The sequence below is a fragment of the Drosophila ananassae genome, chromosome 2R, assembly GCF_017639315.1.
Source record: "Drosophila ananassae strain 14024-0371.13 chromosome 2R, ASM1763931v2, whole genome shotgun sequence".
Classification (NCBI taxonomy): domain Eukaryota; kingdom Metazoa; phylum Arthropoda; class Insecta; order Diptera; family Drosophilidae; genus Drosophila; species Drosophila ananassae.
The window spans coordinates 9,040,098-9,061,737 of NC_057928.1; the positions used below are offsets into that span (position 1 = coordinate 9,040,098).

At 42.9% G+C, this 21,640-nt stretch overlaps 9 protein-coding genes across 9 annotated transcripts; 4 read left to right on the plus strand and 5 right to left on the minus strand.

Moving 5' to 3' along the window:
• Positions 1-9,526: 9,526 nt before the first annotated feature.
• On the minus strand, positions 9,527-10,342 carry LOC116655895 (calphotin). Its single transcript, XM_032454797.1, has 2 exons — positions 10,248-10,342; positions 9,527-10,191 (listed from the first exon to the last, which is right to left on the minus strand). The coding sequence occupies exons 1-2, from the start codon at positions 10,257-10,259 to the stop codon at positions 9,622-9,624; spliced, it is 582 nt and encodes a 193-aa protein (XP_032310688.1). The 5' UTR covers positions 10,260-10,342; the 3' UTR covers positions 9,527-9,621.
• Positions 10,343-12,124: 1,782 nt separating this feature from the next.
• Positions 12,125-12,748, minus strand: LOC6493628 (calphotin). Its single transcript, XM_001958093.3, has 2 exons — positions 12,624-12,748; positions 12,125-12,563 (listed from the first exon to the last, which is right to left on the minus strand). The coding sequence occupies exons 1-2, from the start codon at positions 12,633-12,635 to the stop codon at positions 12,165-12,167; spliced, it is 411 nt and encodes a 136-aa protein (XP_001958129.1). The 5' UTR covers positions 12,636-12,748; the 3' UTR covers positions 12,125-12,164.
• Positions 12,749-12,906: 158 nt separating this feature from the next.
• LOC6506314 (cuticle protein 19.8) lies at positions 12,907-13,505 on the plus strand. Its single transcript, XM_001958092.3, has 2 exons — positions 12,907-12,998; positions 13,057-13,505. Exons 1-2 carry the CDS (start codon positions 12,987-12,989, stop codon positions 13,465-13,467), a joined length of 423 nt encoding a protein of 140 aa, XP_001958128.1. The 5' UTR covers positions 12,907-12,986; the 3' UTR covers positions 13,468-13,505.
• Positions 13,506-14,376: 871 nt separating this feature from the next.
• On the plus strand, positions 14,377-14,885 carry LOC6506315 (cuticle protein 38). The gene is made up of 2 exons (XM_001958091.4): positions 14,377-14,476; positions 14,540-14,885. Exons 1-2 carry the CDS (start codon positions 14,465-14,467, stop codon positions 14,852-14,854), a joined length of 327 nt encoding a protein of 108 aa, XP_001958127.1. The 5' UTR covers positions 14,377-14,464; the 3' UTR covers positions 14,855-14,885.
• Positions 14,886-15,069: 184 nt separating this feature from the next.
• On the minus strand, positions 15,070-16,335 carry LOC6493627. Its single transcript, XM_001958090.4, has 2 exons — positions 15,977-16,335; positions 15,070-15,862 (listed from the first exon to the last, which is right to left on the minus strand). The coding sequence occupies exons 1-2, from the start codon at positions 16,245-16,247 to the stop codon at positions 15,180-15,182; spliced, it is 954 nt and encodes a 317-aa protein (XP_001958126.2). The 5' UTR covers positions 16,248-16,335; the 3' UTR covers positions 15,070-15,179.
• Positions 16,336-16,461: 126 nt separating this feature from the next.
• LOC6493626 (transcriptional regulatory protein AlgP) lies at positions 16,462-17,043 on the minus strand. The gene is made up of 2 exons (XM_001958088.4): positions 16,968-17,043; positions 16,462-16,907 (listed from the first exon to the last, which is right to left on the minus strand). Exons 1-2 carry the CDS (start codon positions 16,977-16,979, stop codon positions 16,500-16,502), a joined length of 420 nt encoding a protein of 139 aa, XP_001958124.2. The 5' UTR covers positions 16,980-17,043; the 3' UTR covers positions 16,462-16,499.
• Positions 17,044-17,201: 158 nt separating this feature from the next.
• Positions 17,202-17,778, plus strand: LOC6506316 (calphotin). The gene is made up of 2 exons (XM_001958089.4): positions 17,202-17,343; positions 17,402-17,778. Exons 1-2 carry the CDS (start codon positions 17,332-17,334, stop codon positions 17,750-17,752), a joined length of 363 nt encoding a protein of 120 aa, XP_001958125.1. The 5' UTR covers positions 17,202-17,331; the 3' UTR covers positions 17,753-17,778.
• Positions 17,779-18,501: 723 nt separating this feature from the next.
• LOC26514521 (transcriptional regulatory protein AlgP) lies at positions 18,502-19,121 on the minus strand. The gene is made up of 2 exons (XM_014910149.3): positions 19,021-19,121; positions 18,502-18,962 (listed from the first exon to the last, which is right to left on the minus strand). The coding sequence occupies exons 1-2, from the start codon at positions 19,030-19,032 to the stop codon at positions 18,540-18,542; spliced, it is 435 nt and encodes a 144-aa protein (XP_014765635.1). The 5' UTR covers positions 19,033-19,121; the 3' UTR covers positions 18,502-18,539.
• A 182-nt stretch (positions 19,122-19,303) lies between these two features.
• On the plus strand, positions 19,304-19,901 carry LOC116655856 (cuticle protein 16.5-like). The gene is made up of 2 exons (XM_032454482.2): positions 19,304-19,401; positions 19,465-19,901. Exons 1-2 carry the CDS (start codon positions 19,390-19,392, stop codon positions 19,849-19,851), a joined length of 399 nt encoding a protein of 132 aa, XP_032310373.1. The 5' UTR covers positions 19,304-19,389; the 3' UTR covers positions 19,852-19,901.
• Positions 19,902-21,640: the final 1,739 nt, after the last annotated feature.

Genomic DNA, 21,640 nt, shown 5'->3' on the forward strand with positions numbered 1-21,640 from the left:
AAGATATAAAATATCAAATCAATTATTTTTAAATATTTTAAATTTTTTAAATCTTTATTGTCATTTTTTTAATATTTGGCATAAACTGGCATAAACCTGGCCAAAACAAGGGTAAGTAAACCACAGCTATTGAAGTGTATGCAAGTGATTGGCCACATGTGCCAAGCTGAATGAACCTCTGCATACCCTACCGCAACCCCTAATCCCCGATCCCTTCACCCTTCGCACCTCTCCCCACTCCACTAGCCCCCGAAACCCCCCCTTGACCACTATCAGTGTCTGTCCATTCCGAAATGCACAACAGCGTGAAATGTGTGGCTGGTGGGGGGCATTGAAACAAATCACCTTGATTGATGATTGGCATTTTGTTGCCAAGTGGAGAGTGCGGAATGGGGCCTTGGAGTGTCGGAGAGGTGCCGGGGTAAACTGGAATTCCCAGTATCTTCCCCATTTTCCCCATCTTGTGTAAGTCAAAACCCCAAAAGTCAACCGCAATTAAATGAAAAGGCAGGCAGGAACACTGAACGGTGGGTGGAACACTACCATTTACGATTGCGGATTGTGCAGCAGAGAAATTTGAGTTGCTGCAGTAATAGGTTAAGGATCGCAGGGGGAGCAGCCCCTTCCATCGACGCCACTGCAGTTGTCAGCGCTGTCAGGTGGCCAGGATCCAGTATCCATCCGTTGAATCGAATTAACAGAAACATTTCACATTTTATTGTGCTAATTAAAAATTTCAAGAGTTGTGGTGATGATGGAAATGGTTGGGATAGTCGGTTAAAAGTCTAGCTTAACAGACGATTTAAATTTAAAATGGTAGTCTACTCAGGTCTATTTATCCCCTTGCCTGAAATCCGAACAATTTCTTCGTCTTTCCAAGCAAATTAACTCAATAAGCTGCTTCTGGATTTAGCCATCCCTCCTCCCAAAACAATCGTTTAGCAATCTCGGTGTTTATCCGTATATTCCCCTGCGCAAATACTCAGGCTGGCGTATCCATAAGCGTAAACAGATTGATTGGAAGGGTGATCAGGCGGAAAACCCTCCGGGCCACACACTTAACCAACACCACGGCCCAACTAAAAAGGCCTCCAGCTGGAAGGTATGTAGTATCTCTCGAGGCGGCGTTGCAATCAATCAATACCCGGCGCCACATTTCGGGGGCAATCACAAATGTCGAGAGCGAGAGGAGCGAGAAAAAAATTAAATCAAACAACGCTTAAAAATTTATTAACGTCCGCCAAGCCAGTTAAACGACGGCAAATTGTATTTTTATGTTAAGGCCATTAATGAAAACCGGAAGCAAACAGAGAGCAAATGGATGCACACAAATATCAACAACAAAAACAACAAAATGGGAAAAACTGCAAAAACCAAAAAGGAGAAATCATTTTTAATATACACAGTGGTCATGCTAAGGGAAAGGAGATAGGGGGCAAGCGGCCAGGATATTCAGGATATGCCAGGGGCGGTGGCATCGGCAGCACTTCGATTAAGTAGCTTTGTAAACAGCAGGAGTTGCCAGTGGAGCGGCCAGGAAAAGGAACAGGACCCGATTACAATCCCACACTCGGACCACAGTCCTTCTACACAGAAAGAAAAATATCATTTATAATCACCCAGACTTTATTTGAAAGAAAAGCCAGAAAATAAATACTTCCGTCAATAAAATAAATCAAAAGGTAATTTTAATAAAATAAAATAAATAATAATATTTATATCAGAGTTTATTCTACCCTATACTATGATTATTTTAGCTGATATTTCCTGTGTGCCAGGACCTTCATTCAGGCACTTGCAAATGCATAACTTTTGAATGAGGTGCGGTGGTGAAGGTCCTGCGAGAATTCCCCTTAGACTTGTTTGCCACGCTTTTAATGCATTTTACGCCATGCTGGGTTTCGTCCTTCTTCAATCCCATCTCCTTTAGCTTTTCGTTATTTTTTTATTTCCCTAGAAAAACGCAATGCAAATGCTATCAATGTAAATAAAGCTGATTAAGCAGCATTTTGATAAACTTTGGCTTCATTTTTTCATTGAAATACTGGGGAAGTTGAAACCAAAAAGAGTTGGGAATAAAATGCATGAATCAACCGCATTGCCGATGGCCTCAAGAAAAATATTTCCACAAAAGCTGGCGACGATTTCTCAACTTTTTTAAGCCAAAGCCAAATTAATTTGTGACTAATATACACAAGCACAGGCACACTGGGACATGTAAACCAAACTAATGTCTTAGGATTTTTTCTTCTCAGGGATGGAGAAGGTCATTAATATTTCCTATTGGGAAAATTTTAAGTTTTTAATGTTTTATGGACTTTTTTCAATATTCGAATTATTGAGTATTATTAAATAAATAAGTGAAAATTAAGTAATTATCCATCAAACCTAAATAAGTTGTAGCCCTCGCCTTCATAGTCATTTTTCTATCCGCAGCCTCCATCTTGAAGTTCTGGCGAACTGAGGAAAAGTTTTGGGCTGTTTGCTTATTTGTCGTGTAATTAAAAGGCTTGCACATTAATTTCAACTGCACGAATAGGAAATACGCAATGCAGACATGGCCGGCAAAAGACCGAAAAGCCTTACAAAGCGCTCCATGATAAATCCCCGGCAATTCTGTGGAAACTAGTTGGATGTTGGAGGTGGGGTCGTCCTTTGTCCATCTGGAATTTATTTCAGTTTCATGCTTGCTTTTTTGGCTCTGCCGCTAAGTTCTCTCTCACAACAAAGTCAATAAGGGAAACGGGGAAAATCGTGGGAAAACCGGGGGAGGGGGGAACAGCGGAGCAAAGCGGCAAGCAGGAAAACAGAAAAGAAAATCTCTTGCAATTAGCGCTGGAAAAGTTCTTAGCTCTAATTGATTTGCTGTAAACCGTTTGACGCTTTGCTCGGCGATGCCTGCAAGCTCAACTTTAAAATTTAATGCCATTCTCTTAGCTCCCAGCACTCCCTCGTGCCGCCTCGCGCTGCAGGTCCTTTTGTCCTGGCGCACTAAAGTATGCAACACAATTGTTATTGAACACGTGCGCGTTGTGCATCCGTGTCAGAAGGAACAAAAAAAAAGCAAAGTGGGATCGGAATAGGGATTTCAAGAAGCGGAGACAGAGCCATCGTCAAAAGCAAAACAAAGAGGTTTTTGCTCCAGCCCAGCTCCGATGCTTAAAAATGCTAAAATGTTTCCAGCAACAACACGGGAATGTATGGGAAAAGGTATTAGAGGGTTGGATTGGAATTTTGTAATGCCACAAAGAAGTAAGTCGGAAATGTGAATATTATAATATATTTATATTATTAAATAACATTATAAATTATTAAATTTTAGGAATATGTTCAAGGTGTCTAGAATAGAGCTTAGAGTAAAGTATCTCAATTCTAGTCACCGTATTTTTAAAGTCAACTTGGCCAAAACCTCATCGAACTGAAACTCAATCTGCATTTAATGGAATTACTCCCCGGTCATCAATTCCGCAATTCATGGAACCACCCTCGGGACCAGACACCCCACCACCGATGTGCAACAAAATGCTCAAAAGCATTGCAACGGCGGTGGCAGAGAAACAGCTTTTCCAAATGGTTGTTGGGTTTGGCCGATTTGAAAAATTCAAAGCAAACAACAACAACAGTAGCAAGGACCATCGGCGAGGCGCTTTTGCTTGCTTTTCAGGCGGACGATGAGTTTTCACACACTGCTTTGCCAGCTTAAAAAATCACACAAAGTTATCGTCCTCATACACGCGACGAAACAATAACAAGGACACGGTTCAATACTGAATAGATCATGTGCAGAGAACAAAACTAGCGGACTTTTTTAAGAAATTATATAAAAATTCGATTTAGAGAACCTTCGTTTAAAATATTTCAAAGTTCTGTCATCTAAATACAAGTCAGTTTGCAGACGAAGGTCTGCAAAGACTTGGAAAACTTTGGAGTACCCCTCAAAAAAAGAGCAGACCAGAAATCCATCAAAAAATTAGCCTCGCTGGTTAGCCCAAGGCCATGTCCTGGCACCACTTGAGTTAAAAACTCATTTTAGCCACGTCGTTGCCGCCGCTGCTGACGGCTTCACTTTTGACGCCTCTTCACCGCAAAATCGCCGAGGGGGGGCGGGTTAAAAAAAATTAAGCGGGCCCACTCTCCGGCCAGGACCCCATCTCGCATCCGCTTTTTTGCTTGAAACTAAGTGGCTGACTGACTGACAGTCGTAATGGCAGGCGAGTTACACTTAAAGCTATGCCGACGCCTTTGACACGCATGGCGGGACGCCACTTTGATGTTCGTCCTCCAGGACGATGTTGTGCCCAGGATTCGCACGGGAGGGAGACCTCCTGTAAATATTTGCTAAATGCAAATTACTTTTGACGCTTGAGAAAACGAAAACGTAAGTAAAATGATTGGCTCACCGTCTTAACAGATGAGGAGTTTCAAATCTCTTGTGAGGGTTGGAGATCACAGGGAAAGACAACATTATTGAGAGGCTTAGAGGTCACCTCCGAGGTAGATACAAAAACATTTAATAAAGTTTTAAAAAGAGTCAGTTAAAAGATATACATATAACTGATGATATGATAAGGTATAAATTGCAATTATACCAGGTGTCAGGAATCAGGAGTTTCAAAAATGGATAAGTTTCTAAGAAGGATACTCACTTTTATAAAAATATTTTCATAAAATCCAACGGATATCCTGCCTACTGCATATGTTGCAGCTTTCCAGAATGCAACTGCAATTAAACACTCAATTTGCAGTCTCTTCCAGAATGTTTGTAAATGAAATTTGGGCAAAGGTAAAGTTTGTGCGCCGGGAGCTGGAACTGAAGTTGTAGAGTTTCGTGCCCGGGGTTGGGATTGTGGATTGGGGATCTGGGGACTTGGATCTCTGAGGCCAGAGACATCGTCAACAAAAGTCGCAACACAAATAGCAAAAACAAAATGACGCCCCACAACTTTTGCGGGAAATACACCCAACTAAAGACGCTGACGTTGCGCATTTGCCGTAGATTATTACAAAAGTTTAAATACACAGACAGATGGAGTCGACCCTGGGAGCTCTTGTGATTATAGTGCCGGAGCTTTCGCCCGTTGCCCTCAGGTGTTGTGACTGAGTTTTGCTTCCCAGTTAACAGAAGAGTGGAGCTGGAGCTGGAGCTAGAACAGCGGCCAACTAGACAGGATCCGAACTGACACTCAAGGAGTTGAATTCAGTTCGAGTTGAAGCTTTTAAATAGCCTTGGCAGTTGCACTTGTTTTCACAGTTTTCCCCAAGCAGTTTCCCTTTTTTTTTCCTCCTCAACCCAAGAATTTGAGGTGAAAGGTTGGAAATGGCAGAGAAAGTGGGAAAAGGGGGCGGGGGGAGCCCATGTCATCAGACCGCAAATTGTTTGGCCAGCAGTTTATTCGAGACAGACAGATGGTTCTTGAGATTGAGAATTGGTAAACCTGGAACGTATTGCGGGGTGTTTTGTGGGATAGACAGTAAAAACTACTAACAGTCATAATGGAACTCCTAGAAGTTGCATTAAAATTTTGTGTTTCTTTCATATAAGTTAAAGGCATTCATCCAATTGTGCTGTCTGGTCCTGTTGTGAGTTATTTCAGGAACTCTTTCCAAGTCCTTCTAATCAAGATCCCTTATTTCTTTTCCCATGTGAGTCCACCAATTTCTTTCCCTTCACCAATTTGTGTATCTTTCATCTCGTGTCGTCATACATTTAATTTTGCTTACATCCCCCAATTTCCTTTGCCTTCCTCTGGTGATGTGTCTGTTGGTGGCATTCACTTTCGTTTTAATTTGGCAGCCCGCATAATTTTGCTATGATTTGCACTTCTTAATTAATTATTTTTCGTTTTCGTTACCCAAAGCGGATTCGAAGGAGCTGTGTCAGCACCCACAGACATGTGTGTGAAGGAAACCCTTTCGGCACAAACACAAACTCGTACACCATGCCCGTGTGGAAAACAAACTTCGGCATGGAAAACTTTCTCCTTCATGGCACAAGTACAAAGAAGGGGTTATTAACCGGAAGACGGTATCCGAGAAATTCTTTCCTTTGTTTAGGCCGTGCGAACAAGGAAATTTGCTGGAAATGTTCGTATCTCGATGTCCTTTGCCTGAATGCAGTTAAGTGAAAATTCCCATTTCCCCATAAGTGCTATTTTTTTTTTGTTCTAAACTGGTTCAAAATTGAAAAAGGATTTTGTATACCATCTTGAAAGTATTTATCTCACCTTTGCTCTTCAAAAACCATTTGAAATAATCCCCGTATCATGCTTTCCCAAATAAACTAAAAATAGTTTTTTAATATTAAACCGATATCAGTGCCAACCATTTGAATAAAATTTTTAGGCATTTTTTTAGGCGTTTCTAAAGTTTTTCGCACACTATGCGTATGCGTAATATTGGAGGAAAAAATCAATGCAATAATCCGCATTCAATGGAAAAGGCTTAGCTCGACTAAGTCCCCCAGGCTCATGGCAATTGACAGGAACCGAAGCGTATCCGGGAACCAGAACACAGACATGTCGGAGCTTTTTGTTTCATCGCAGAACGCAAATGGCAAATGGCAGCTAGCTACCCAGCCTTCGTTCCTTCCATTCGTTGGTTTTTTCTATTAGTTCTGATTAAGCGAGAGTCCCCGTGTCGATTTCGTTCCATTGTCAATTGCATTTGGATTTCGATTTGGCGTGAATGCAAATTGGGATTCGACAGCTGCTCATTACTTAGACGCTTAACCACGCGTCGCTTTGCATTTGGGCGATTAAAGTTACGCTCGGTTGTCGTACTCCCAGTAGGAGCGTCACCTGGTATACGGAAATTGGAAATTGAAAATTTCGCCCGCGACATTGGCGAGGGTGCCAAATGTCAAAGTGCCAGCGGCCACACCCACGAACGATACCAACCCGTACCCATAAAACACCCGCCCACACCACACCGCCGCAATCACACGCAAAAGAATCCGGCGTTCGACATCTCCATCCGAATCTCCATTGGCATCTGGCAGCGCCATCTCTGTCCCGCATCTCACATCTCATCCATCGCCAGGGCATGTAAATTGCTCTGGCAAACAAATCACGTATACCTACACTGAGAGAAAATTAATGACAGAGGAAGGTAAAATTAGTGACTACAAAAAGCTATTAATGAGTAAGTGATGTAGTTTTTCAAGGATAGTTTCAACTGCCTTAAAGTTATAAAATATACCATCCTAGTATAGTATTTTTTAGTATCCTTATTTTCTCCATCTGTATATAGCGTATACGCCGTGTAATGCGCGTCGTTCCTGTTCCGCTGTCGTCATATCAAAAGCCAGAAAAGGCTGCTGGATTTTTGCGGTCTGTAGCTGAAAGGCTAAGCAACCGCATTGAGTGACTGAGTGCCGTTATTTGGCCAAGCACGCCGCTACCACCACTACCCACCCCATCTTCACTCTCCCTTTTCCTTTTTCCGTCCTTAACGGTAACCAGAATTCAGGATCCAGCAACCAGGATCCATGGGGCCCAGGCAACCACAACCGGAAACGGGTGCGACCAAATGTCTCGCTCGCTTTGTCTGCTTGGATTTCAGCGATGTGTGAGAGTAAACACACACACACACACATAGAGAGATATCCTGTAAGGATTCGATATTTGAGACCTTTAAGAATTTACTGCACTATTGCTAGGGGCATGTGAATTTCCGTTTCTGTGAAAAAGATAAATATCCAAATGAACATCGTTTAAAAAAATGAGGACCGATATATCTTAATGTTTCTAATATTTCTTTAAACTTTTATTTTTAAGATCAATCTAAAATTTATTAACTCATCTGATTTTCTTAAGTAATCTCCTGGAGTGCAACCCATCTGCAGAAGTTCCTAATCATTAAGGAACACCTTAATGGAAGAGACTTGGTAATTACTTAAAAATATGCATTAAAAACTTTTCGCCAGCAGCCACAGCCGGTGATAATAAAGAAAATGTGGAAGTTGATTCGGGGAGGAAATTCGGCACAGGACTTGATATTGAATCAATTAAAAGAAAAACTCGACAAGGCAATGATGCAACAAATTAAAACGCATACGAAGCGAGCTAATGAAATTCTAAGGCTGCGACGGTTTGCCGACAAACCACCTACCTCCTCCCCACTTACAAATGGGACGATGGGGAAATGGGAAAGTTCAAGGGTTCCCAGACCAAAACTCCTTCCATAGACAAGGGCGGAAATTACCGAAAAATTGTACCGAGCAGATGAGCAACAACAATAAACTTGGCCCAAAAAATTAAGGCAAGTGGAGTTAAAAGTTAAGCCAACAAATGAAGATGCTGGATGGTAGTGGAAATGGGAATGGGCTTGGGCCTGGGCTTGAATAGAGAGGGGTTAAGGATGTGCAGAGGTCCTGGGCTTGACGTATGGCCTATCGCAGATACAGGCACTGAAAAAAAATTCTGAAATAAATTATATTTATTCTCAAAAAAATATAGAATCTAAAATTGTAAAATATAAAAGATTTGAACTGACTGATTAAAGAATAAATAGTGGAAACTTAGACCCTAATTTTGTACAGTGTATGTATATGTGAGCTCGATCCACATTCGCACAACCACGTATTCACTCACACAAAGACTGAGGCCAACTTCAAGCGCAATTTTACGCAACAACAAAAAGTTTAATTGAGGATAAACTTTGCTGCGTTTGCGCTGCTGTTGAAAATCAACCAACGTCGACATGGAAAATTCTCCCCCAACTACCCAGGCCCAAGAAAGCCGGGAAATGGGAAAAGCCAGGAGGCCTTAGTAGTGTAGGAATTGCGTGTATGTTTGCCTCTTATCTCTTTGGCTGTTTAAGTTTTCGCTTTCAACTCGGCATTACTTTCTTAATTTCCTTTCGTTTCGTTTTTTTTCTGCACTTTTCTGTTCGCGGGAAAACTTTAATGTATGTTAGCAAGGAATATATAGAAAATGGTTTAAAAAATATAAAAAGTAAAATACCATTGAAACTATTGGAACATTTATTGGTCATTTATTGCGCATCGCTTCGTGCATTGTTTGCTGGAGCCAAATGAATGGCAAATATGGACAAGAAGGAAATGAAAAACGATTTGACCCGAGAGTAGATGTCCGGAAACCTGACCCCACCAATCAACCCCGCCAAACCCAGCCCCAACAGCCCCTCTCCTGGCCAACCACACAGTCACTACAAGTGCACAGATGTATGTGCCATAATTCGTTATTTGGACTGAAGTAGACTGAGCCAATGTGGGACAATGGAACACAAATGACCTGAATAAAAGCGACGACGCGACAAAAACGATTGACTCTACATGTGTCCTTTCATATACGTTTTTTTGGGGCGAGAAACATAGCTACCTGAGCAGGAGAATAAAGGACCAACTAGACGGAGTGATGGGTTCGAGCTGAAAACGAAATAGACCGATGATAAGTGGAGGCTTTTTCAAAGAAAACTAATTGAACATGCTGGGGCAATTGGTTTTTGTATTAATATGTTTTCCAAAATACCTTTAAGTTCTTCTGAAAATTTAAAGCAATAACAATTTTTTGTCATTTAAACGATTTTTATTAAGGTCTATCAGTCATTGAACATACGAAGGTAGCTTAATCCTTGGGTTCGGGATATAATATATCTTTTTTACCACAAAGCTGGAGCAGCATATCCCAAAGGTGCGGGGGCATAGGCCAAAGGAGCTGAGTATTTGGCCAGGATGGGAGCAGCGACGGGAGCCACTGTTTTAATGATGGGAGCAGGCAGAGCAGCAAGAGGAGCAGCCAGAGGGGCAGCCAGAGGAGCAGCCAGAGGGGCAGCCAGAGGAGCAGCAAAACGAGGAGCTAAGGGAGCAGCCAGAGGAGCAGCCAGTGGAGCAGCCAGAGGAGCAGCGAATGGAGCAGCAAAACGAGGAGCCAAAGGAGCAGCCAGAGGAGCCGCCAGCGGAGCAGCCAGAGTCCTCAGAACTGGAGCAGGAGCCACGGGAACGGGAGCCACGGTCCTCACAATGGGAGCTGGAACTGGAGCCACAGGAACGGGAGCAACGATGGGAGCTGCGGCGATGCCATTGAAGGTCCTAGCCACCACCTGGCTACTGGCAGCAGTGACAACCGGAGCCGGAGCAGCAATCACGGGAGCAGGAACGGCGGCCAAGGGAGTATGAAGCAATCCAGGCTTTCCGGCCACACAGGCAATCAAGGCGCATATGACAACGGCCTAAAAAATAATTAAATTAAATAAAGATCCAAACAAAACTAACCGAAAATACTAACGTATTTGAACATGGTGAGTTTTTGGATTTAAGGTTTGATTTCTTTAGAGTTGAAGCTTTGGTTGGCTTGAAAGCGAAGCGCTGACTGATGACAATCGAAGACAGCGGATGGCATATTTATACCACCAAACGACCCACACGGCGGCTACTTAATATTCCGAGAATGTCGCCAGCACACGACCATTATAAGCGTCTGGAAAATATTAGTTGGTAGTTTAGGTTTTGGGTCTTCGAGGGCCGGCACAAAACCCGAAGGGCAGCCAATTGCACTGGCTTGGTAATTATACACAAATGCGTGGTAAGTGCAATTTCGATTTCAGTCGGAATTTACCACTTTTGGTTGCTGTAAGCCATATTAAATTACAATTGGGTTAATGGGTGATGGGAAAATACTTTGGAAAATTTGCATTTCGATCAGACTGTGGTCTCTTTGCCTGGATGTTGCTGAAAATTTATTGGCTATTGGCTTTTTTGTGTCGTTTTGAGTAACAATGAATCAAATAAAATCCTTAAATGCGATAACCAAACCTTGTCTTTGGCCTCAATCCTTTCGAGTTCTCACCTAGCTGGGGACAAACCTGTTGGCATTTAAGGAATATATGTTATGTATGTTACATCCCAGAGATACTGGCCAATTAAACATTTTGAACACGTGCCGAATTTGCTCAGCAGTAGAAAACACACATGAACTCACTCGAATAATTTGGGGTGCTCCTCGGTGGCATTACAACGTTTATTGTTTTAGGTCATGGTTGAAATGCGGTTATAGCCGCATGACCTTTGCCATTTGTTTAGGGAACTAAAGAACCAGTTGCCCAATTGAGCCATGAAAGCAAACAGCTGCAGCAGGTTATAATAATAAAAGAATGTGCGGCTGTTTGTTTTGGCTTTTATTTAATTTTTTGTTGCAGATTACTATAGCCTAGCTTTGTTTATGAAAGTTAGTTCTAGATTAAAAAAACAAATCTATATATATATATACATATATATATAGGTGAGTAATGTCTATAGTTATTTTATATATTTTTATATATATTACTTATATTATTATACACTTTTAAATCTGAAGTCTTTCAGGAAACTTTCAGCCTATTCCAAAGAACTCTACTTTAAATTCACGACACCTTGAAATTTTCACTTTCAGTTTCATTTAAGAAACAGCATATAAACCTACGTGTGGATGTATAATATATACCTGAAAGTATACCTGTTCAGGCCACTTCGTAGCACGCTTATTACAGTTAGCCGAGGTGTTGCACACTCTGAATTTTAATTCTTTAACGACAAGTCCGTCACGTTCGCTTTCGAATTCGCTATAAAAATAAATCGAATTCGCTGAATGGTCATCAGCCAGAATGTTTTTTAGATTTGCAAAAACAAATAGGAATGCTAGAAGCAGGAAGTCCTTCCAATATTTACTTAATCTTTTATACTTTAAACATAGTTTTATCAGAATAAGCCAATTTAAAACTTTCAAGAGTTACTGGGTCAACACTCACTTTTTAAAAACATAAAAACGAATCATATTTCCTCTTTATAGCCTTATAATCAATGTTATTGGAGTGCAGTGATTTATCATTAGCCCTTTAAGTTCATTAGCCTGGCCCTGCGACCTTGACATAATTACATATTTTTACCAAAAAAATCTTCAAAACAAACAATTGCAGGCCCTCTTTAATGTCACGCATCCATTGAAGGCCACCGGTGGCCAATAACTTGTCCACCGACTACGTGATCTGCCTCCGAATAGAGGGCGGGGAGTACATGGCCAGTCATTACTGTTGTTTATGGCAACAAGCCGACGACAGTTGCTAATTCAATTACAACTTCCCAGCTAGTTAAACAGATTCTCTCCAATTTTGAGATAAAATTAAAGCATTTTTTGAGATTCCATATTACGTTTATTATTCAGTCGAGTTTAAAGCAAAACTGGAGCAGCTGGGAGGCCACTGTACGTCAGGGGGGAGGTATAAGCAAGGGGAGCAGCCAAAGGAGCCGCCGCATACTTGGCAATCACTGGAGATACAATAGGAGCAGCAAAGGGAGTTGCCACAGGAGAAGCCAGGGGAGCAGCAATCGGAGCAGCAGCGTACTTGGCGATCACGGGAGCTGCCACTGGGGCAATAACTGGAGCAGCTGCGATTCCATTGTAGTTCCTGGCGATCACCTGGCTGCTGGTGGCAGTCACAACTGGGGCAGGAGCAGCTACCACAGCGGCAGGAGCAGCGTAGGCCAGAGGAGCAGTGTAGGCCACAGGAGCTCCCAGAAGTCCTGGCTTGGCAGCAGCACACGCAACAATGGCAAGGACAACAACGGCCTGTAACGGAGAGGAATTTATTACTAACACTTCAATTTATCCCTCCTTTAAGTGGCTTACGTATTTGAACATGTTGATTATATTGGATTGGTTTGCTTCTTGGGAAGGCTAATAACTGTTTGATGATCCACTACCCCTGGCCAAGTTTATTTATACCCAAAAAATGTCTTCAGCTCTGACGCATTGCCTTCATTTAAATGCTGGGCCCATCTTTATTTGCTTCCATTCGCACTCTACCATTATTTATGTGGTTTCCCACCGCTAAGAGTGGAATATCTGATAGCATATACTGGCCACTGAGGATACTCGTCTGAGGTCACATTCCAGTCGCATCTTGGAGTATAAATAGGTCTGCAGAAGGTGTTGAATGGAATCAGACAAGTTCAAGCTTTCGAACCACAAACTTTAAAACAAAACATCAACATGTTCAAATCCGTGAGTTGTGAGAGCTGAAAGTTTGGAGAAAGTAATTTAATTGTGTTTCCATCCTTAGGCTATTGTCATCCTCGCCATCGTTGCCTGCGCTGCTGCCAAGCCAGGACTTCTGGGAGCTCCTCTGGCCTACACTGCTCCTCTGACTTACGCCGCTCCTGCCGCCGTGGTGGCTGCTCCTGCCCCAGTTGTGACTGCCACCAGCAGCCAGGTGATCGCCAGGAACTACAATGGAATCGCAGCTGCTCCCGTTGTTGCCCCAGTGGCAGCTCCTGTCATCGCCAAGTACGCCGCTGCTCCGATTGCTGCTCCTGTGGCTGCTCCCCTGGCAACTCCATTCGCTGCCCCCATTGCAGCTCCAGTGATCGCCAAGTACGCTGCTGCTCCTCTGGCTACACCCCTGGCTTACTCTTCTCCTTTGACCTACAGTTCCCCTCTGAGCTACGCTGCTCCTGCCCCTCTTCTGATCTAAGGAATGAATGCCAATAACTGTGATAATAAAAATCGATAAGAATATAAAATATTTTTTATTTTGAGACTATTACAGTGCATATTTTAATGCAGTCGGATAGGTGCTGGCATAAATATATTGCTTTCCGCAGTATTGTGCTCCCAATGAATTTTCCACATTTTTGAAGGGGACCCTCAGAAAACGAGGCTAAAAATTAAAAAAATAATGTGTTCCTAGATTTTGATGCAGATCTACGGAGACTTGATCCACGAATCGTTTAAGGTATTCCGCTTGGGATTCCGATAATTATTGCCAAAAAATATAGCCTTCGCTTTGGCCAGTATTGGGCTCCCAATGCATTTTCAACATTTTTGAAGAGGACCCCCAGAAAACGAGGCTGAAAATTCAAAAAATAATGTGTTCTCAGATTTTGATGCAGATCTACGGAGAATAGATCCACGAATCGTTTAAGGTATTCCGCTTGGAAATCAGATAATTATTGCCAAAGATATTGCCTTCGCTTTGGGCCGAATTGGGCTCCCAATGCATTTTCTACATTTTTGAAGGGGACCCCCAGAAAATAGGGCTGAAAAGTAAAAAAGTGTGTGCCCGATTTTGATGCAGATCTACGAAGAATCGATCCACGAATTGTTTCAGGTATTTCGCTTGGGAATCCGATAATTATTATAAATATTTATTATCGTGTAAAGTATTCCTCTCACTTATACCTCCCATTAAACTTGTCTGATTCTTGAAGAAGAGACGGTAATGTGACCTCAGGCAAGTAACCTCAGTGGCCAATAACTGCTATCTGATATTCCACTCTCAGCGGTGGGAAACCACATAAATAATGGTAGAGAGCGAATGGAAGCAAATGAAGATGGGCCCAGCATTTTAATGAAGGCAATGCATCAGAGCTGAAGACATTTTTTGGGTATAAATACACTTGGCCAGGGGTAATGGATCATCAAACAGTTATCAACCTTCCCAAGAAGCAAACCAATCCAATATAATCATTATGTTCAAATACGTAAGCCACTAGAAGGAAGCAGGAAAACATGAAGTGGAAGTAACAATATCCTCTCTTTTACAGGCCGTTGTTGTCCTTGCCATCGTTGCCTGTGCTGCTGCCAAACCAGGACTTCTGGGAGCTCCTCTAGCGTACACTGCTCCTCTGGCCTACTCCGCCCCTTTGGCTTACGCCGCTCCTGCCGCTGTGGTGGCTGCTCCTGCCCCAGTTGTGACTGCCACCAGCAGCCAGGTGATCGCCAGGAACTACAATGGAATCGCAGCACCAGTGATCGCCAAGTACGCTGCTGCCCCAATTGCTACTCCTCTGGCAGCTCCACTGGCCTACTCCACCCCTTTGGCCTACAACGCCTTGCCAGCGGCTCCCGTTCTGGTCTAGGTATCTCACAATAAAATCAAACCGAACTGAAGTTACAAAGCCTTTGTTTTTGGGCGTCGGCTAATTGGATTTACCAGTGGCATTCAAGGGGCCACAACCTGCTGGTGAGCCATTCGAGTGCTTGGAAATGCTGGTCACGTCTTGGCCATAAAAATTATTGTCAGCTCAGCAGCAGCAGCTGCCGTCCAATGTTTGTTACATTAAATTGTGCGAAATTGATTTGTATTGGAGAGCTTTTATTTTTCAGCTTTGTGTGCAGAAGCGGGCCATTATGTCAAGGTCAAATTTTGACCTGCGACCTCCGGTCCTATGACCTGCAAAGCTGTTACTCAGTGTAATTAGTGCCTGCCAACTGGTTACAGACCAGGATGGCTAAACGGCGCTTAGCCAACTTCTTGTTGGAAGCACTGGCTTTGAAGTTGGCTCCGTTGAGGGTCAAGGACATCTGGTGGACCATGGTGGCGCCGTCCGGAGAGATGCTGGTCTCGCTATTCATGTGAACGAGGGGAAAAAGATGGTTTAGCATGGTAACCGGATGCTTATCAGCCCAGTTCTTGAGCACTTTTTTTTCCTGCGGCTCCTCATTTGCTTCCTTACTGCCGCCAGGATTCAGTTCGGGTATGGCATAGCCCTTGCTGGTCCATTCAGCGAAGAGCTTGTACAGTGCCAAGGACACCAAGTTTCTCATAGGAAACTCATCATGCTTGTTGGAATCGCCATCATGGTCATCATTCTTGTCCGGCGAAACTGGCTTCGGATTGGCCACCGCCTTGGCCACATAATACTCCCTTAGAGCGTTCTCGAAAAGAAGATTCGCGGCTGCCGACTTCGAATCGGCCTCAACCACATAAGGCTTGGAGTTTATAATCGCCTTGGCAATAAATTTGTTACCTTCGTTGCGCACGTTGTAGTCCTTAATGGTAATTTCCTTCAACTCGTTGATGGCCATGTGAGGACTCTTGGGGGAAAGCTTCCTTCGCAAATAGAGATCCTTTTGGCGATTGCGAACTGAAATCAAAAATATAGAATTTCTTTAAATTTACTAAATAGAGAACTACATAAATTCAGTGACTAATAACAATGATTGGCACTGCCATACACCTAGTTATCAATATACTTTACCTTTTCCAGGCAAACGCTTTTTCTTGGCTGTGAATTGTACCATTTTCATGCCTTCCTGTTCCAACTTCTCCTCAAGTGAATCATTACCCTCGGCCGAAGACACTCCCGAAGAACTCGAAGAAGAGGCACTGCTATCGAGAACTACTCCCGGATCCTTGCTGCTTATAGGGATTTCCTCGAAACATTGCCCGATACTTTCAGCTTCCATAGCAGCAGGATTTTCGTGCAAATCAAATTCAATCACAGACTCTCCTATCGGATTATTTTCCATCGTAAAAAATTTAAAAAGATTTTACAATTTTAGCACCGATCTGAACGCTTCGAACCTTGGCTAGGAACTGAACATTTTACTTCGTTTTAAAATGGAAACCACTATGAGGAATTGAAGCTTATTGGCAGAGACTACTTGATTCATATTTTACCAATGTAGCCGCCTACTTCTGTATCAAAAAGTTTATAAATAATGAAAGCAAATCACATACATATTTTCGCATTATTTAGTATTTATTATCACAGGCCACCCTTAAACAAGAAGGGGAGCGGAATAACTCAAGGGAGCTGCCAAGGGTGAAACAGCGTACTTCGCAATGACAGGAGCAGCCAGAGGAGTCGCCACAGGAGCAGCAGCGTACTTGGCAATCACTGGAGCTGCGATGGGGGCAGCCAAAGGAGTTGCCAGAGGAGCAGCAATCGGAGCAGCGGCGTACTTGGCGATCACGGGAGCTGCCACTGGGGCAATAACTGGGGCAGCTGCGATTCCATTGTAGTTCCTGGCGATCACCTGACTGCTGGTCGCAGTCACAACTGGGGCAGGAGCAGCAACCACAGCGGCAGGTGCTGCGTAAGCCAGAGGAGCGGAGTAGGCCAGAGGAGCTCCCAGTAGTCCTGGCTTGGCAGCAGCACAGGCAACGATGGCAAGGACAACAACGGCCTGTAAAGGAGAGGAATTTTTTACTGGCACTTCTTGTTACCCCTCCTTTAAGTGGCTTACGTATTTGAACATGTTGATTTTATTGGATTGGTTTGCTTCTTGAGAAGGCTGATAACTGATTGATGATCCACTACCCCTGGCTAAGTTTATTTATACCCAAAAAATGTCTTCAGCTCTGACGCATTGCCTTCATTTAAATGCTGGCCCCATCTTTATTAGCTTCCATTCGCACTCTACCAAGCGGTTTAAGTGGTTTCCCACTGCTGGGAATATCTGATAGCATGTATTCGCCACTGAGGTTACTCGTCTGAGGTCACATTCCAGTCGCTTCTTGGAGTATAAATAGGTCTGCAGAAGGTGTTGAATGGTATCATACAAGTTCAAGTTTTCGAACCACAAACTTTAAAACAAAACAATCATCAACATGTTCAAATCCGTGAGTTTTGCGAGCTGAAAGTCTGAAGAAAGTAATTTAATTGTGTTTCCATCCTTAGGCTATTGTCATCCTCGCCATCGTTGCCTGCGCTGCTGCCAAGCCAGGACTTCTGGGAGCTCCTGTGGCCTACACTGCTCCTCTGGCCTACGCTGCTCCTGCCGCTGTGGTAGCTGCTCCTGCCCCAGTTGTGACTGCCACCAGCAGCCAGGTGATCGCCAGGAACTACAATGGAATCGCAGCTGCTCCCGTTGTTGCACCAGTAGCAGCTCCAGTGATTGCCAAGTACGCCACGGCTCCTTTGGCTACTCCTGTAGCTACTCCCGTTGCCGCTCCTTTCGCCTACGCATCCCCTGTGGCGTACAATGCTCCATTGCACTATGCCTCAGCCTCCGGTGCTCTTCTACTTTAAGTTACCAATAAACGAATTTATCGGAATTTAATAGTTTTATTCATCATTGATTCAAAACTATAGTAAAAAGTAGGTTTCCTTTAATTCTCCATGCGAAAATATATATATCTTTATATATCTGTATATATCTTTGCAATAAGTATCCGAGTCCTTATCGGAATATCATAAATGATTTGTAGATCCGCATCAAAATCTGAAACAAATTATTTTTTGAATTTTTAGCCTAATACCGAATCTGATATGAATCTGATATGATTTGCGAAGCCTTTACCTTCGGCAAATCATATCAGATTCCCAAGAGGAATACCTCAAACAATTCGTGGATCAATTCTCCGTAGATCTGCATCAAAATCTAGGAACAAATTATTTTTTGAATTTTCAGCAACATTTTCTGGGGAAAAAATATGGAAAATGCATTGGGAGCCCAATACAGCCCAAAGCGACGGCTATATGTTTGGCAATTCATTTCAGATTCCCAAGAGGAATACCTTTAAAGATTCGTAAATCGATTCTCTGAAAATCTGCATCAAAATCTAGACAAAAATTATTTTTCAATTTTTTGTTAAGTTTCCTGGAGCATCGCCGTAGATCTGCCTCAAAATCTCACTTTCTGGGGGTCCCCATCAAAAATGTGGAAAATACATTGGGAGCATAATACTGCGGAAAGCAATATATCTATGCCAGCACCGATCCGACTGCATTAAAATATGCACTGTAATAGTCTCAAAATAAAAATTATTTTATATTAGTATCGATTCTTATTATCACATTTATTGGCATTCATTGCTTAGATCAGAAGAGGGGCAGGAGCAGCGTAGCTCAGAGGGGAACTGTAGGTCAAAGGAGAAGAGTAAGCCAGGGGTGTAGCCAGAGGAGCAGCAGCGTACTTGGCGATCACTGGAGCTGCAATGGGGGCAGCGAATGGAGTTGCCAGGGGAGCAGCCACAGGAGCAGCCAAAGGAGTAGCAATCGGAGCAGCGGCGTACTTGGCGATGACAGGAGCTGCCACTGGGGCAACAACGGGAGCAGCTGCGATTCCATTGTAGTTCCTGGCGATCACCTGGCTGCTGGTGGCAGTCACAACTGGGGCAGGAGCAGCCACCACGGCGGCAGGAGCGGCGTAAGTCAGAGGAGCAGTGTAGGCCAGAGGAGCTCCCAGAAGTCCTGGCTTGGCAGCAGCGCAGGCAACGATGGCGAGGATGACAATAGCCTAAGGATGGAAACACAATTAAATTACTTTCTCCAGACTTTCAGCTCTCACAACTCACGGATTTGAACATGTTGATGGTTGTTTTGTTTTAAAGTTTGTGGTTCGAAAGCTTGAACTACTGTCTGATACCATTCAACACCTTCTGCAGACCTATTTATACTCCAAGAAGCGACTGGAATGTGACCTCAGACGAGTAACCTCAGTCGCCAGTATATGCTATCAGATATTCCACTCTTAGCGGTGGGAAACCACATAAATAATGGTAGAGAGCGAATGGAAGCAAATGAAGATGGGCCCAGCATTTAAATGAAGGTAATGCGTCAGAGCTGAAGACATTTTTTGGGTATAAATAAACTTAGCCAGGGGTAGTGGATCATCAAACAGTTATTAGCCTTCCCAAGAAGCAAACCAATCCAATATAATCAACATGTTCAAATACGTAAGCAACTTAAAGGAAGCAGGATAACATGAAGTGGGAGTAACCCTTTCCTCTCATTTTTAGGCCGTTGTTGTCCTTGCCATCGTTGCCTGTGCTGCTGCCAAGCCAGGACTTCTAGGAGCTCCACTAGCCTACACTGCTCCTCTGGCCTACACCGCTCCTCTGGCTTACGCCTCTCCTGCCGCCGTGGTAGCTGCTCCTGCCCCAGTTGTGACTGCCACCAGCAGCCAGGTGATCGCCAGGAACTACAATGGAATCGCAGCTGCTCCAGTAATTGCTCCAGTGGCTACTCCAGTGATCGCCAAGTACGCCGCTGCTCCGATTGCTGCTCCCCTATCTGCTCCTGTGGCAACTCCTTTTGCGGCTCCGGTTATTGCCAAATATGCCGCAGCTCCTCTGGCTGCCCCTCTGGCTGCCCCTCTGGCTTACTCTTCTCCCTTGTTGATTTAAAGCATTAAATTTGTAAAGTTAACAATGACTGACTACCCACTTAAAGAAAAGCTTTGTTGTTATTATTTTATATAGTTTTTTAGTTTATTTTTTTCATTTTGATAGGCTGATGATAGGCCCCATCTCTTCAATGGCTGTTTATTTATGTTTTTAAAATTATTCCAAGTGTAGGACCATAATCCTGCCTAGATGCGCCCTGGGCTCGAGGTTATTTGTTAGTTTCGCGTTTCCGCTTATCTAGAACGCTTTCATGGCGCATTTCATGCATTGATGCACAATTTAAATGGCCATTTTTGCGTTCGCGCGTTTAGATAGAAGATGCGAGTTCTTTGCCAGCTGCCAGAAGGCAAAGGAAGCCCAAACAAAAAAAAGAAAATGAGAATCCCCGGCGTATGTTATCGCCTGACACGAGAATGAAAATCCGGCCCACATCCTCAAGGATTTGAGCGTTGGCGCTTGTCTTCGATTTCCGCAGGAACGGCAAGGGTGTGGGTGTGGGTGTGCCTTTAATTTGATAAGTTACAACTTCTGATTGAGAAACAAAAAAATTTTCGAGGAGAAAAAATGTTACCTTCCAGATGAAAGTCACCTTAAAACCAAAAAAAAACAAAAAATATTAAAGCAAAAAGTGCAAAACGCGACTTTTGCGTTCACTCGTCTAAATAATTAAAAGTTCGCCCTTGCCCAAAGTCCACGCCTCCTTTTTTGTTGGCTACGTTTTTGTTTGCCATTTTTTAATGCTGTTAATGGCAAAAACAAGCAAAACAGGACACAGCGTCGTCTGCGGAAATTCGGTAGAATTTGTGGAGCGGGCAGGACGAATTTTCTCCCAAAGTTACACGAATTCTGCATTAAAAAAGAGCCCGCGCATGTCGAGCCAGGACTTACAGTAAAAAATATATATTTTTTGGGGGCTTAAAAACCCAGTTATTAAATACTCTAAAAAGAAAATAAATAAAATATATACCTATTTATTAATTCTTTCCACAAGTCTTTTTATTCCATTTCTTATCCATTTTAATGGATATTTTTGCATATAGTATCGTTCTATAAATATAGAAAATATAGTATCCTTCTATCTAAAATCTCTAGAGAAGCGTATAACAAACGTGAAGGCCAGAAGCAAAGATGAAGTTACTGCTACTGAACAGCAACCAGATTCAGATTCTGAATTTGCTGCCTTACATCCAAACGACCCGGAACAGGACGAAAAGCAAGACCTGTAACAGTACCAGAGACCAGTACCAGTACCAGGGAGCAGTACCAGGACCTAGTTACAAAAGTTTATGACTTGTTTATGTTCGTTGTTTGTTTGTTTGTTGGTATGTGCTCTCTGTTTTCTGCTGGCTGTTAATTTTGTTTGCCGACAAGGCGCAAAATGGTTGAATAATGGCCATCCGACATCTCGCTTTATGTTTGACTTGGCTGCAACACGAAATCTGATGCAGGATGCTTCAAAAAACCGGAATACAGCACCCGGAATGTGTTGGCTAAGATTATTTTCTTGTTAGCCATTTAATTTGATTATGAAAAAGGATTACCGGAGCTAACAATGTGTAATGAGTGTGTTTTAAAATTACATAATATCTCATGCTTTTTCGGAATAATGTTCTGAAAATCATCTGTAATTTTATAAGTTTAAATTAAAACAATAATACTAAAGATATTAAATTAATCTTAGTCAGATACCTTACCTTATTGTTAATGATTTTCTTATTATTTTATTTTCTAACAAAGGCTAAACAAAGCATCGTTTCCATGGAATAACAAATTCTGGAAAATATTTATC